Source organism: Suricata suricatta, chromosome 10 (assembly GCF_006229205.1).
Source record: "Suricata suricatta isolate VVHF042 chromosome 10, meerkat_22Aug2017_6uvM2_HiC, whole genome shotgun sequence".
NCBI lineage: Eukaryota > Metazoa > Chordata > Mammalia > Carnivora > Herpestidae > Suricata > Suricata suricatta.
Window position 1 is genome coordinate 77,208,011 of NC_043709.1, and position 13,935 is coordinate 77,221,945.

General features: G+C 41.1%; 1 protein-coding gene across 1 annotated transcript in view; it reads left to right on the forward strand.

Annotated features, from left to right (window-relative positions):
- OVCH1 (ovochymase 1) overlaps window positions 1-13,935 on the forward strand; it is a 65,258-nt gene that overhangs the window by 31,457 nt on the left and 19,866 nt on the right. The window contains 4 exon segments of the mRNA XM_029955519.1: window positions 4,144-4,216; window positions 4,893-5,088; window positions 8,311-8,373; window positions 8,376-8,461. Of these exon segments, the coding sequence (XP_029811379.1) occupies window positions 4,144-4,216; window positions 4,893-5,088; window positions 8,311-8,373; window positions 8,376-8,461 (418 nt within the window).

Below are 13,935 nucleotides of genomic sequence, written 5' to 3' on the forward strand. Positions count from 1 at the left end.
ACTTATGGAGGGCTGCTTTATGCCCCAGTATGTGATCTATCTTGGAGAATGTGCCATGCAGACTTGAAAAGAAGGTAAATTTCCTAACTTCAGTATGCAGAGTTCTAAATATATATATCAATTCCATCTGTTCCAATGTGTCATTCAGGTCCATTGCTTCTTTAGTGATTTTCTGTCTGGTTGATCTATCCATTGCTGTCAGTGGAGTATCAAAGTCCCCTGCAATTAGCACATTCTTATCAATAAGATGGTTTCTGTCTGTGATTAATTGTTTTATGTATTTGGGCGCTCCCAAATTGGCGCATAGATATTTATAATTGTTAGCTCCTCCTGATGGAGAGACCCTGTAATTATTATATAATGTCCTTCTTCATCTCTTGTTACTGCCTTTACTTTAAAGTCCAGTTTGTCTGATATAAGTATGGCTACTCCAGCTTTCTTTTGGCTTCCAGTCACATGATAGATAGTTCTCCATCCCTTTCCTTTCAACCTGAAGGTATCTTCCGCTCGAAAATGAGTCTCTTATAGACAGCAAATAGATGGATTTTGTTTTCTTATCCATCTGCTACCCTGTGTTGTTTGGTTGGACCTTTCAGTCTATTTACATTCAGTGTTATTTTTGAGAAATGTGTGTTTAGAGTCATTGTGTTCTCCCTAGAATTCATGTTTATAGTGGTGTCTCTGTCACCTTGTATTCTTTGCAACATTACCCTCATAGAGTCCCTCTTAGGATTTCTTGTTGGGCTGGTTTGGTGGTCATGAATTCTCTCAATTTTTGTTTATTTGGGAACACCTTTATCTCTCCTTCTACTTTGAATGACAGGGTTTCTGGATAAAGGATTCTTGGATGCATGTTTTTTCTGTTTATCACATTGAAGATTTCCTGCCATTCCTTCCTGGCCTGCCAAGTTTCATTAGATAGGTCTCCAGCACTCTGATAGGTTTCCCTTTGTACATGAGGGCCCTTTTCTCCCTAGCTGCTTTCAAAATTCTCTCTTTTTTTTAAATTTTTTTAATGTTTTATTTATTTTTGATACAGAGAGAGACAGAGCATGAGAGAGGGAGGGACAGAGAGAGAAGGAGATACAGAACCAGAAGCAGGCTCCAGGCTCTGAGCTAGCTGTCAGCACAGAGCCTGACGCGGGGCTCAAACCCACGAACGTGAGATCTGACCTGAGCCGAATTTGGAGGCTTAACCGACTGAGCCACCCAGGCACCCCTCTCTTTTTTCTTTACATTTTGCCAGTTTCACTATGATACATTATGCCAAAGGCCGATTCAAATTACGTCTTAAGAGGGTGCTTTGTGCCTCTTGAATTTGAATGTCTATTTCTTCCCCAGATTTGGGAAATTCTCAGGTATAATTTGGTCTAGTATCCCTTCAGGACCTTTCTCTTGGTCTTCCTCTTCCGGAATTCCTATGATACGGATGTTGTTCCATTTGATTGTATCCTTTAGGTCTTGAATTCTCCTTTCCTGCTCCTGGATCAGTTTCTTTCTCCTTTTTCCAGCTTCCTCTTTTGCTATAACTATATCTTCTAATTCACCTATTCTTCTCTCTGCCTCTTCAATCCTTGAGGTGGTTGCCTCCATTTTAATATTCACCTCATTTATAGCCTTTTTTTAAAACTCATTGCACCTATTTTCAAAGTTCCTAGTCTTTGTCTCAGTTGCTTCTTTGATGCTTTTTTCCAACCCCAGCGATTAATTTTATGACAAGTTTTTAAAATTCTGGATCTGGTATGTTGTCTAGATCTTCCTTGAGCAGTTCTGTGGCTGTGACTTCTTCCTGGAGGTTCTTCAGGGGAGAGTTCCTTCATTTTGTCATTTTGGCTAGTTTTCTGTCTCTTGTCGCCTTTAGAAAGCTTGTTGTGCACTGTGCACTTGTTAATATTGCTCTGTTAAAGGAGGCTTATTGACTGTCCAGGGCCTGTTGTTTCAGAAAATATTCTTTTAATGGTGTCTCTCAGTTTCTCTTGTTGTGCCTTTGAATATTTTATTTCCCTACTCAGCGATATTTGGGACTCGCTGTCATGCATACTTTGGCTTGTTTCTTGGGGGTAGCCCTAAAAAGGAAGACATACAGACAAACACAGAGGGAACAGAAGCACACAAATGCACAGACAAATCAAACAAACAAATTAAAAGGGGGAAAGGAAAGAAGGAAAATGGAGAGGAAAGAGATGAAAAGAAAAGAAGAAAAAAATAAAGGGGGTCAGAGACAACAAAGCACAATGGATAATCTAAAAGTATATGACCATTTGAGGGGAGAGATAAGGATGATTTACAGGAGAATATATCTCGATTGCAAGAAAGAAAAAGTGGGAGAAAGAGAAAGGAAAATGAGGAGTAAAAATTAAAAAAATTTTTAAGTAAAAAATTTAAGTAATAATAATAAGTACAAAAAAAAAGAAGTAAAAAAAAGCAGCAGCTCCTCTTTGTGGATAGGTGTGGTTTGGTGTAATAGGTCTCGGGGATGTTCTCAGAGGTTCCGCCTTGGTGGCTGCAGATAGTAGAATGGCAGCACCCCAAGCTCTGCTGGAACTAAGCACTGCAGGCCACTTTAATGAGTCCAATCCTCTTGTGCTGCAGCTGAGTCAAGTTGTATTTTCCAGGCCTGCCTCAGTTCAGAGTCCTAGTCCATGCACTTTTGTGCTACCACAGATGAGATGTACTTGCCTTGGTGGCTGGCTTCTTAGGGGGAGGGAGCAGTTTCTCTAGGTGCTGGCGGGGATTTATGCTGCTGCTGCTGGAGGTGAAGTTCACGCCCTCACAGACTGCCACTGACTCCCGCCCCCAGCCAGGATAGTGATTGCATAGGGGTAGGGATCACTTTCTCTTTGCTCAGGCCAGGATTTGCGCTGCCACAGCCTGAGGCGAGGTGTGGTGCCTGAGGCGAGGTGCACAGCAGAAGGTGAAGTGCAAGCCCTCACAGACACCTCTGTGGACTCACAGCCCCCAGCCGGGATGGAGATCTCAGTTGGAGGAGGGATCAGTTTCTCTTGGCGCTGGCTGGGATTTGCCCTGCTGCTGCCAGAGGCACAGGGTGCTGCCAGAAATGAGCTGTGCTCTCCTGCAGCCGAAGCATGCGGCCCGGACTCCACCACCGCCAATTCTTTGCTGGGATTGGGTAGGGGTGGGGGCTATTGTTTCCCTGTTGGCACCTGAGATTCTGGATTTGCGCGCAGCCAATGCTGGAGGCAAGATACGCCGTGGATGAGGTGTGTGCTCCCACTCCTGCAGCCGAGGTCAAAGTGAGTACCCCTGGCGCCGCTGCTGTGGCCGCTGACACTCCGCTGGGATGGCGCAGGGGTGGAAGCTGTTCTTTCCCTTGTGCTACCTAGGTTTGGGATTTGGGCTACCCAGCAGTTTGATATGTAATGAGACTTTCTCTCTCCGAGCGCGGTTAAACATTCTTTATCTCTTCCCCAGAGACAGTACTAGGAGTGTGTTCAGTTTCTCTTTCTCCTACCTTTGTCTCTCAGGGGCTCTGCACGCTTGCCCCGTGTTGGTCTGGGGCTCCCACCTCCCCTACCCTTCTCGGGCTGGCCCGTTTTCCAATCTCCCCAGTTTGCACTCACTCACTCAGGCATCTTTAAGGTTGTCTTCTTTCTGGAGTCTGTATTTTCTCCTTCCGCTCTTGCAGATGAGAGTAGTGTCCTTCTCAGTTCGATAGATGGGACAGACGAAATTTACAGAGCTCCCTTCCTCTCCGCCATCTTGGCTCCTCCAATATTGTCTACTTTTAACAGTAAAACATGGGCCAGAAGCTATCTCATTATGTATGTAGATTTGTTTGTTTTTGAGGTATTCTTAACATCACTGTGAAATGAAAGTAAGCTGTAGTTTTTCTTTTCAACTTTTCAACTTAAAAATAGCCTTTGGTGATAGTTGGTAGGGGCTCCAGGGTCATTTTATGGCCAAAAGAAAGGGGCAGGATACATTACTAAGAACTCTACAGGTAGATGAGGAGGTATCATGTACGTTCCCAGGCAGGAGATCACACACACAGGTGTCACACAGACAGAGGAATAGTGGCATCTGACTGAGCTAAACACAGTACATATTGGTAGACCACATGGGCTTAGACCAAATGGTAAAATAATGTCTTTTTATGTCAAACTTTTCTTATTCTTTGTCCAGGAAAAATAATCCACTCTTCTGGACCATTGTTGCTGGAGACCATGACAGAACCCTGAAGGAACCAACTGAGCAGGTGAGAAATGTTTTGAAGGGTCATTCTGCCTGTATCCTAAGCGTTATCACATGCTGGGGAATACCTTTAGCTAAAATATGTGATTAGGTATCCATCCCCTAGTGTCCCTATACACTTACTAGATATATCAACGTTTAAAGATACAATGTGTGGGGCACCTAGATGGCTCAGTTGGTTAAGCATCTGACTTCAGCTCAGGTCATGATCTCATGGTTTGTGAGTTCAAGCCTCGTGTAGGCTCTGAGCTGTCAGCAGCCTGCTTCTGGTTCTGTGTCTCTCTTTCTCTCTGCCCTTCCCATGCTCACACTCTGTCTCTCTCTCTCTCCATCAAAAATAAATAAACATCAAAAAAAATTTTTTAATAAAAAAATAAATACAATCTGAGCTCACAATTTCATCAGAGATTAAGTGGGGGCAGGTCTGGAAGTGCAAATTCAAGCCTGTGTTCACAAGTCCACATAGCCTGCTTTCTCTAGGACTGCCAGTCCTCAGAAAGCAGTTCATGGCCTCCTGCAGATTATAAACAGAGATTGCCCTTTTCAATTCAGTACAGAGCCACCTTCATTGCTGATGCATAGAAATGTAGAGATTGATGGTTTATTTTGAACTACTATGCGAGGAAGTAGTTTGACTCATGGACTTCATCTTGTAATTCTCTTGCTTGCCACTGATGCAGGTGAGAAGGGCAAAGCACACTGTGGTGCACGAAGAATTTGATAGACAGAGCTCTGACTCTGACATCGCCCTAATACAGCTGAGCTCTCCTCTGGTGTTCAACTCCATAGTGAGGCCAGTGTGTCTCCCACAAAGCACGGAACCACTCTTCTCCTCCAAGATCTGTGCTGTGACTGGATGGGGAAGCTTTAGTGAAGGTAAACATTTTACTCTTGCATGAATATTATTCCCAGTTGTTAATTTTGAAAACTTGGCATGGAAATGATATCCAGCAATGTCTGCTTTAGCCTTTCTTCCTTCTGAAAGATAGAACCCATGTTTTGTTTAGTCATAGGTGATTAGAGAATGAACGGTCTTATATTCCTTCAGGGTAACTAATTATAGGTAGAGTGGATCTGTAAAGAGCCAAATAATAAGTCTTTTGGTCTTTGCAAGCCATGTGTTCCATGTCACAGTTATCTAGCTCTGCCCTTGTAGCGCAAAGCAGCAGTAGACACACACGTGTAATTGAACGGATGCAGTTGTGTTCCAGTAGGAGTTTATTTATGACATTTAAATTTCATATAATATTCATGTGTTATGAAATATTACTCTTGGAATCTTTTAAAACCATTTCAAAGTGTACAGGTCATTACAAGGAGGGCTGGGGGTGGGGCAGGCAGAGAGTTGGTCCACTGGCTGTGGTTTGCTGACCGCTGGGCTAGATCGTAGAGTTCGTAAAGGCATAGCAAAATACCCACAGATCTGAACGGGTTGATGCTCGCGTTTTGCCTTTTTTCACTGTTGTAGATCATTTTCTTTTTCTTTTTCCTTCTGTTTATGTGTCATTTGTTTGGAATCTGCTTGTTCGCGAGCTAGCTTACTGTGCCACCTGTTGCCAAACTGCGTTTTTCTCAAACCTGCCCAACCACCAGATGGGGAGGTTTTATCCTCCCCATGTTGTAAATGAGGATATTATAGCTCAAGATTTCAGTCACTTGCTAAAATCCCATAACTAATACATATCAAAGCTAGGATTTAAAATCAGTATGGTTCAGCTGATACTCTTTGAATTGTGCTTTTTTTTTTTTTTTTTTTAACATTTCAAATAAGGTCTGAACTGCTAACCTGACTTGAAAACTGTGTTTTGGCCTCCACTTACCTCTCCAACTTCCTATCCTCCCTGTGTCACTTCAGGCATTGTGGCCTTCTTTCTGCCTCTTCAACACAAGACCTGTTCTGCTTTCTGAAGCTTGAACACTCTTGTCCAGTCTTCTCCAGCTGCCTCCTCATCGTTCTGCTCACAGCTCAGAATGGCACTCCCTCCTCAGATCACTTCGCTGTCACAGGACTGCCCCCCTGTCACTTTCTGCACTGACCTGGTTTTATCATTTCATCACACACGGCCTGACATTAGCATATGAAGTCATTCTCCACATCTCATCCATTAGAGCAGAAGCCTCATGGTGCCAGGTCCCTAATTCAGCACTCTCCCCCAGGGCTGCAAGTTGACCTAGCAAAGAGTATAAACGCTCAGCAAAAAAAATTTTTTTGACTGATTGGTTCCACGCCCTTGAATAAATGTGCCTGTTCTCTGACACTGTCAGCCGTCACCACCTCCAAGACCACCAGACAACTGAGAGCGGCTACAGTCTTGGGAAAGGCAAATTTATTCTTTCAATCCGAGACATAGTAAAGACATTTAAAACATAGTCAAGACCAGTGGTAGGGATGGTCCCTAAAAAGACAATTTTAAATATGTTACATTTATTTATGTATTAGATTGATACATTAAAAAACACAAACTTTAGAGTCCGACTTGAGCTTAAGTGTGAGTTTTATCCCACATGTGCTGTGAGATCAAATTTTCAAAACTGGTTTTTGTTTTTTTTTTTACCATGTATGATGTCAGTATGATCATATATGTAAATAACCCACCTCACAATGTTAACACAGTCCCGCCTGATGGTCAGTTATGAGAAGTGTTGTAGTGTTCATTGTTAGCCTTATAGCCTTCATTTTTAGTCCTTTGTAAAAAATCTTTTTTAACATTTATTTATTTTTGAGAGATAGAGACACAGAGCATGAGCAGGGGTGGGACAGAGAGAGAAAGACACGCACAGAATCCAAAGCAGGCTCTAGGCTCCATGCTGTCAGCACAGAGCCCAACACGAGACTCAAATCCGCAAACCATCAGATCATGACCTGAGCCAAAGTTGTATGCTTAAACAACTGAGCCACCCAGGCGCCACCAGTTTTAGTCCTTGGAGGTGAGAAATAGCCAAATCATGGAAAGAGCCTAAATGTCCATCACCTGGTGAATGGATCAAGATGTGGTATATATATATACAATGGAATACTACATGGCAATGAGAAAAAATGAAATCTGGCCATTTGTAGTAACGTGATAGACCTCTTGGGTGCCATGCTAAGTGAAATAAGTTAGGTGGAGAAGGACAGATGCCATGTTTGCGCTCATAGGTCTAACAGGAGACCAGGAGAAACCTAATGGAGGACCAGGGGGAAGGGAAGGGGGGAAGAGAGTTGGGGAGAGAGAGGGACGCAAATCATGAGAGACTATTGAATACTGAAAACTAACCAAAGGCTGAAGGGAGACGGGGAGAGGGGAAGGAGAGTGGTGGTAATGGAGGAGGCCACTTGTGGGGAAGAGCACTGGGTGTTATATGGAAATCAATTTGACAATAAACTATTAAAAAAAAATAAATTGGAGTTGAGATTAGTCTCAGTGACAATAAAGAAAAAGGGAATATGATTTTGGTTTATATTAGGAAGTCATATAAACATGTTGTCACATTTATAATGTATTTTTACCTATAAATATACCATTTAAGAATATATAATTATATATATCCTATATAACACCAATTCATATCTTGCTGAATTTTTCTTTCTGAATTTTTGTGTAATAATATTTGAAGCACTACACTTTAAATAAAAAATAAGGTAGGAAAAAAGTGTTTCTGATTTTGTTCTTTTGATAATGTATTCCTTTACCAAGATGCCACATTTGGGAAATGAAGTCCTACGTGAGACACTGACATTTTTAATTTTTAAAAAAATTTTTTATGTCTTTATTTTATTTTGAGAGAGAGAGACAGAGAGTGAGTGGGGGAGGGGCAGAGGGAGAGGGAGACACAGAATCCGGAGCAGGCTCCAGGCTCTGAGCTGTCAGCACAGAGCCTGACGCGGGGCTCGAACCCACGGACCGTGAGATCATGACCTGAGCTGAAGTCAGACGCTTAACAGACTGAGCCACCCAGGCGCCCCTGACATTTTTTATTAACATCAGCTCAGGCCAAACTGAGTGATTGCAATTATATTACTGCAGAGGATGTCTGAACTTAAATATGTCTTTTCTTAACATAATGTGTTGTTTACTTCCTTATGAAGTTGTCTTTCTGAATCTGTTTCTTAAGCAGATGGCGGCCTAGCAAGACACTTACAGCAGATTCCGGTGCTTGTGTTAGAAAGAGAGGTCTGCAAGACGCTTACTGCTCTCACCCCGGAGGGGTCACAGAGAAGATGATCCGTGCGGGCTTTGCAACCTCCAGAGGGAAGGGTTTCTGTCAGGTGAGAGGACTCTGATTTTGCAGAGGAAGATGCAGAGTCCTCTGCTACAGATTCTCCTTAGATGGGAGGAGACATGCTCAGAACCGCAGGTGACCATCACAGCCTGCACCTGCTAGCCTCACACCACACCCTTCCAGGAAGGCCGGTAGGACAACGTGGAGAGTGAGTTCCTTACTCCAAATGTGCTGAGACAGAGAGAGGGCAGAAGCAGCCTCAGAAGCAGCCTAGAGCCAGAGAGCAGGTGGGGACCATGGAGGCCATGAGAACACAGCACTGCTAACCGGCTCACGGGAAGGAAGATGTGTTCAGAGAGATGTAAGGCTTTGGGAAAAGAGGAACAAGCAGAGAAGGATTTTAAGTCAGTGTATCCTGCTTATGACCTAAGGTGTTCATTGTTTTTTAAACTTATTTTATTTTTTAAATCTTTTTTAAAATGTTTTTATTTTTGAGAGAGGGAGAGCATGCATGGAAGAGGGGTGGGAGGAGGGGTGACAAAGGATCCAAAGTGGCCTCCACATGCTGTCAGCACAGAGCCTGATGCAGGGATCAAACTTATGAACCCTGAGATCATGATCTGAGCCAAAGTTGGATGCTTAACCAACTGAGCCACCCAGGTTTTTACTGTTTGAAATTAATATTAATCTCCTAGGTACTCAATCTTAATTTTCTACCACAGATTAAAATAATATAATCATGAAGAAAATGAGAAACTTTGAAAAAATGTTATTCATATGCAGTGGAAAACAAATCACAAAACAATAGTTTAATTTCAGTGATATTTAGAGGTAGGAGCAGTGCAAATACATTCACACATCATTTGCACAAGCATGCTATCGGGAAGTTCAAATCAGCTAAAAGGAAGATGGAATGTGGACAAATTGATTGCAAAACACCAGCTTTAATTTCCATGAAGCCAACTGAGGAATGCGACTTTAGTTATACACCAAAAAGGATTTTTAATAGTTTGTAGCCTTCAGTATTCAGTCTGGATTTGAGGCAAACCACTGATGGGAAAGTTGGGGTCTTCAAGGGCAGATCTACTTCTCCGGATCTGTCATTTCATACTGGTCTAGAGTACAGAGAGAAGAAAGGATGAATCTCTAATCTGTGCTGCTTTTTGATGGTCTTTCCCCTTAATCAAAAAACGTGAACAATGGGAGAAAACTGGGTGTTAAAATAAGTGGAAGTCATTCCATGTGAGAATGTGAGGGGAGAAGGAAGGAAGTCCCCTCTTAACACTGAGTATCAACTTATGGTAGTTAGACCCTTTTGTGGTGTCCCGCGCTACTCTGATTTTGTTTTCTGAATTTTAATTCACATTCCCCGGAGGTGGACCCTGAGACGAGGATTCAGGTACAATGGTCTGTTTAGGAAGTGCAGCTATCACTGGTCAGAAAGTCAGGAGGGAGGTATAGGGAAGGGAAGGCAGGAAATGGAAGATGTGCTATTAAGTCAGCTCCTGCAGTATTGGGACTGAGCTTGATCCTGAGGCAGTGCAAAATACACGCAGCACGTGCATGCGGTCCCATCCAGTCCCATAGGAGCCAGGTCGGGTGGGAGGGCCCGCCTTGCCCAGAGTTGTAGTTCCAGGGCTGCTGGGGGAGGAGTCTGTTAATTCCTCAGCACTTTCCACACTTCCAGCCTGCCTCATGGATGCCATGGAGGGGAAGAACCCTCAGGCACAGGGCCAGGATGGAAAACTTGAGGAATATGGGAAGGACACTCACACATCTGCCTTGTGTGAATTATGAATGGCATGTTATAAAACTCAAATAGGAAAGTACTCTGAACGAATGTGTTTATTCTTCCCCTTTGGAGGATGGTTTTCCTCCGTGCTTTGAATGAAGGAAAGTCACAAATGGTTCCTTTGTCTCTGTCATGTTTGATAGTATCTGACAGTAAGGAAACACCTTACTCTGTATCAAGAGAGCAAAGGCAAACCAGGGAGGGAATTAGGTCCATGTCAGAGGTGACCCAAATATTGTGATCTCAGTGGACATTTATTTCAGCTACATCAAGCTGTCACTTTTGCATCATGACTGAATTTGCTGCCAATACAAGGGGAACAAAATAGAGAAGTTGAGATTCCAGCTAATGAGTGGGGCTAGTTAAGAATACTAAATTATTAGCAAGATGACTTCAGAACCATTGGTAAAGTGGACTCTAGCATTTCTATCAGATAGCTGATTTTTACCCTCCTGTGTGTGCTCAGAGGTAATGGACCCACTAATGTGATTTCTCATCCAGGAAGGTGAACTAGAATGTTGGAATGCAGAGACACAGAGTTCAGAGATGCAGTGTAGAATCCTGTGATTCTTTGCTCACAGCATTATCTTAGATAGTTTCTAAAATTTCAAATTCTTTGACCTACATCGTGATCTCTGTCCTCACACACTGATGTATGTCCTGTTCCTGCTGACTTTTCCAATCTATTTCATACTTGTCTTGCTGACATATTTCAGCCACACTGGTTACTTATTGACCACACAACTTGCCTAACTTGAGGGCTTAGCCTATATATCAATTCTGCATAAAATGCTCTTCTTCCTGGTTTTTGAAAATCCAGTTCCTTCTCATCTTTCATGTATCTATGCAAATGTTATTGAAACTAGATACACATGTACGTGTGTGTGAGCACACAAAAATGCCTGCCTTTACTGTTCTGAACATTTTCTTTAAAGCTGTTAGCACTGTCTAATTTGTTGACACTCTCACTTGCTCTGAATGCCTAGCTCACAATAGGCAAAACTGAATATTTTTTTAAAATAAATAGATAATATTTGCTGATTGAATATTTATCATGTGCTAGGCCCTGTGATAGTTATGGGCAATAAAAGATAAATTAGGCTCTGGAATGTTTGTAATTGCCTGAAAAATTCTATATTTAATATGTATTGGTACTGAATGAATAAGTGATTTAAAGAAAAAAAATCTGGCTTGACACATCAGACCATTTCAAACTGGAAGGGAATCGTCAGTGTATATAACCTTGTTTCCCAAGGGAAAAAATTAGGCCCAGAGAAAATGTTAATTGCTCTACATTATAGGCTAGGGAATCTATCTCCCTATTCCCACTTTATGATTTCTTCGGTGAGATTCTTCATGTAATATAAACTGCTATACAAATATGCCATCAGCTCAGTTTATTTTATGAGGAGACAAAGGATTTAGTTTGATTCTAAGTACATTTGTGTCAAAAAAAAGAGAAAAGGAGGGAAGCCTGGGTGTCTCAGTCAATTCAGCAGCTGACCTCAGCTCATGTCTTGATCCCATTGTTTGTGAGTTTGAGACCCTCATCAGGCTCTGCACTGACAGTGCTCTTTCTCTTTTTCCCCCTCCCCCATTTGTGCTTGCTCTCTCTCTCACTCTCTCTCAAAATAAAGAAACTTTTTAAAAAAAAAAAGGGGTTGATTAAAAATGAGGCTTCCTTAAGATACAAATCCTATGTTTTAAGGCTTTTTCTTACAGCTTTATTGAGCTATAATTGACATCTAACGTTATATAAGTTTCAGGTGTACAACGTGATGATTTGATGCAATTGTATATTGTTAAATGCTTACCACAGTAGAGTTAGTCAAAACCTCCATTACTTCTTATAATTACTGTTTCTTTCTTGTGGTGAGAACACTTAAAATCTACTTTCTTAGCAACTTTTAAATATATAATACAGTATCGTTAACCATAGTCACCATGTTGTACATTAGACCCCTGGAATTGTTCATCTTATAAATGGAAGTTTGTACCCTTTGACCAAGATCTCCCCATTTTCCCTACTCCTCTACCCCTGGTAACCACTCATTCTACTCTTGGTTTCTTTGAGTTTAGCTTTTATAGATTTCACATATAAGTGATATCATACAGTATTTGTCTTTTGCTGTCTGACTTTTCACTTAGCATAACGTCCTCAAAGATCATACATGTCACAAATGTATTTCTTTTGTTCTCATGGATGAATAATATTCTATAGGCTATATATATATATATATATATGTCTATCCCATATTTTTTATCTAGTCATTCTTTGACAGAAAAATAGGTTGTTTTTATATCTTGGCTATAGTGAATAAAACTACAATGAATGTGGGAGTGCAGATACCTCTTTGATAACCTGTTTTCCTTTCCTTTGGATATATACCCAGAAGTGGATCATATCATAGTTAATTTTTAATTTTTTGAGTAATGTTTATATTATTTTCCATAGTAATGTACCAATTTACATTCCTACCAACAGTGTAAAAGGGTTCTTTTCCTTCACATTCTTGCCAATATTTTTGTCTTGTATTTTTTCCCATTTATTTATTTTTGGGAGACAGAGACAGAGCACAAACAGGGGAGGGGTAGAAAGAGAGAGAGACATGGAATCTGAAGCAGGCTCCAGGCTCGCTGTCAGCACAGAGCCTGACACAGAGCTCAAACTCACAAACCGTGAGATCATGATCTGAGCCGAAGTCAGACTCTTAACTTACAGAGCCACCCAGGAGCCCCTTTATCTTATCTTTTTGATGATACCTGTTCTAACAAATGTGAGGTGATATCTCATTACAGTTTTGATTTGCATTTCCCTGATGATCAGTGATGCTGGTCATTTTCATGTACCTATTGCTCCTCTATATGTCTTCTTTCGAAAAATGCCTGTTCAGATGCTCTGCCCATTTTTTAGTTTGCATGGTTTCTGTTATCAATTTGTATGAGTTCTTTATATATTTGGGATATTAACCCTTTATCAGATTATGGTTTGCAAATATTTTTCCCATATCATAGATTGCCTTTTTATTTTTGTTGATTGTTTCTTCTGGTATTTAGAAGCATTTTAGTTTTATGTAGTTCCACTTAATTGATCCTTTTGTTGCTTGTGCTTTTGCTTTTATACCCCCCCAAAAATTAAAAAGTATTGCCAAGATCAATGTCAAGGACCTTTTCCCCTATGTTTTTTTCTAGAGGTTCTACAATTTGTAGCCTTATATTTAAATCTTTAATCCATTTCAAATTATTTTTTGGTGAGTGGTGTAAAATAGGATCCAATTCCATTCTTCTGCCTATGGCTGTCCAGTTTTCCCAACATCATTTGTTGAGGAAATTATCCTTTCCCCCATGGGTATTCTTTGCTCCTTTGGAAAATATTAGTTGGCTGGATATCTGAGGGTTTTTCTGGGCTCATGAGTCTAGCCGATTTGTGTATGTATCAGTTTTTATGCCAGTACCATACTGTGTTGACTACTAGAAATTTATAACATATTTTTGAAATCAGGAAGTGTGATGCCTCTGGCTTTTTTCTTTCGTAGGAGTGCTTTGGCTATTTAGGGTCTTATGTGGACCATATGAATTTGAAGATTATTTTTTTCTATTTCTGTGAAAAATTTCATTGGAATTTTGAAATGGACTGCATTGAATCTATAGATGGCTTTCTTTAGTATGGACACGATATTAATTCTTCCAATCATGAACATGGAAATATGTTTCCCATTTGTGTATTT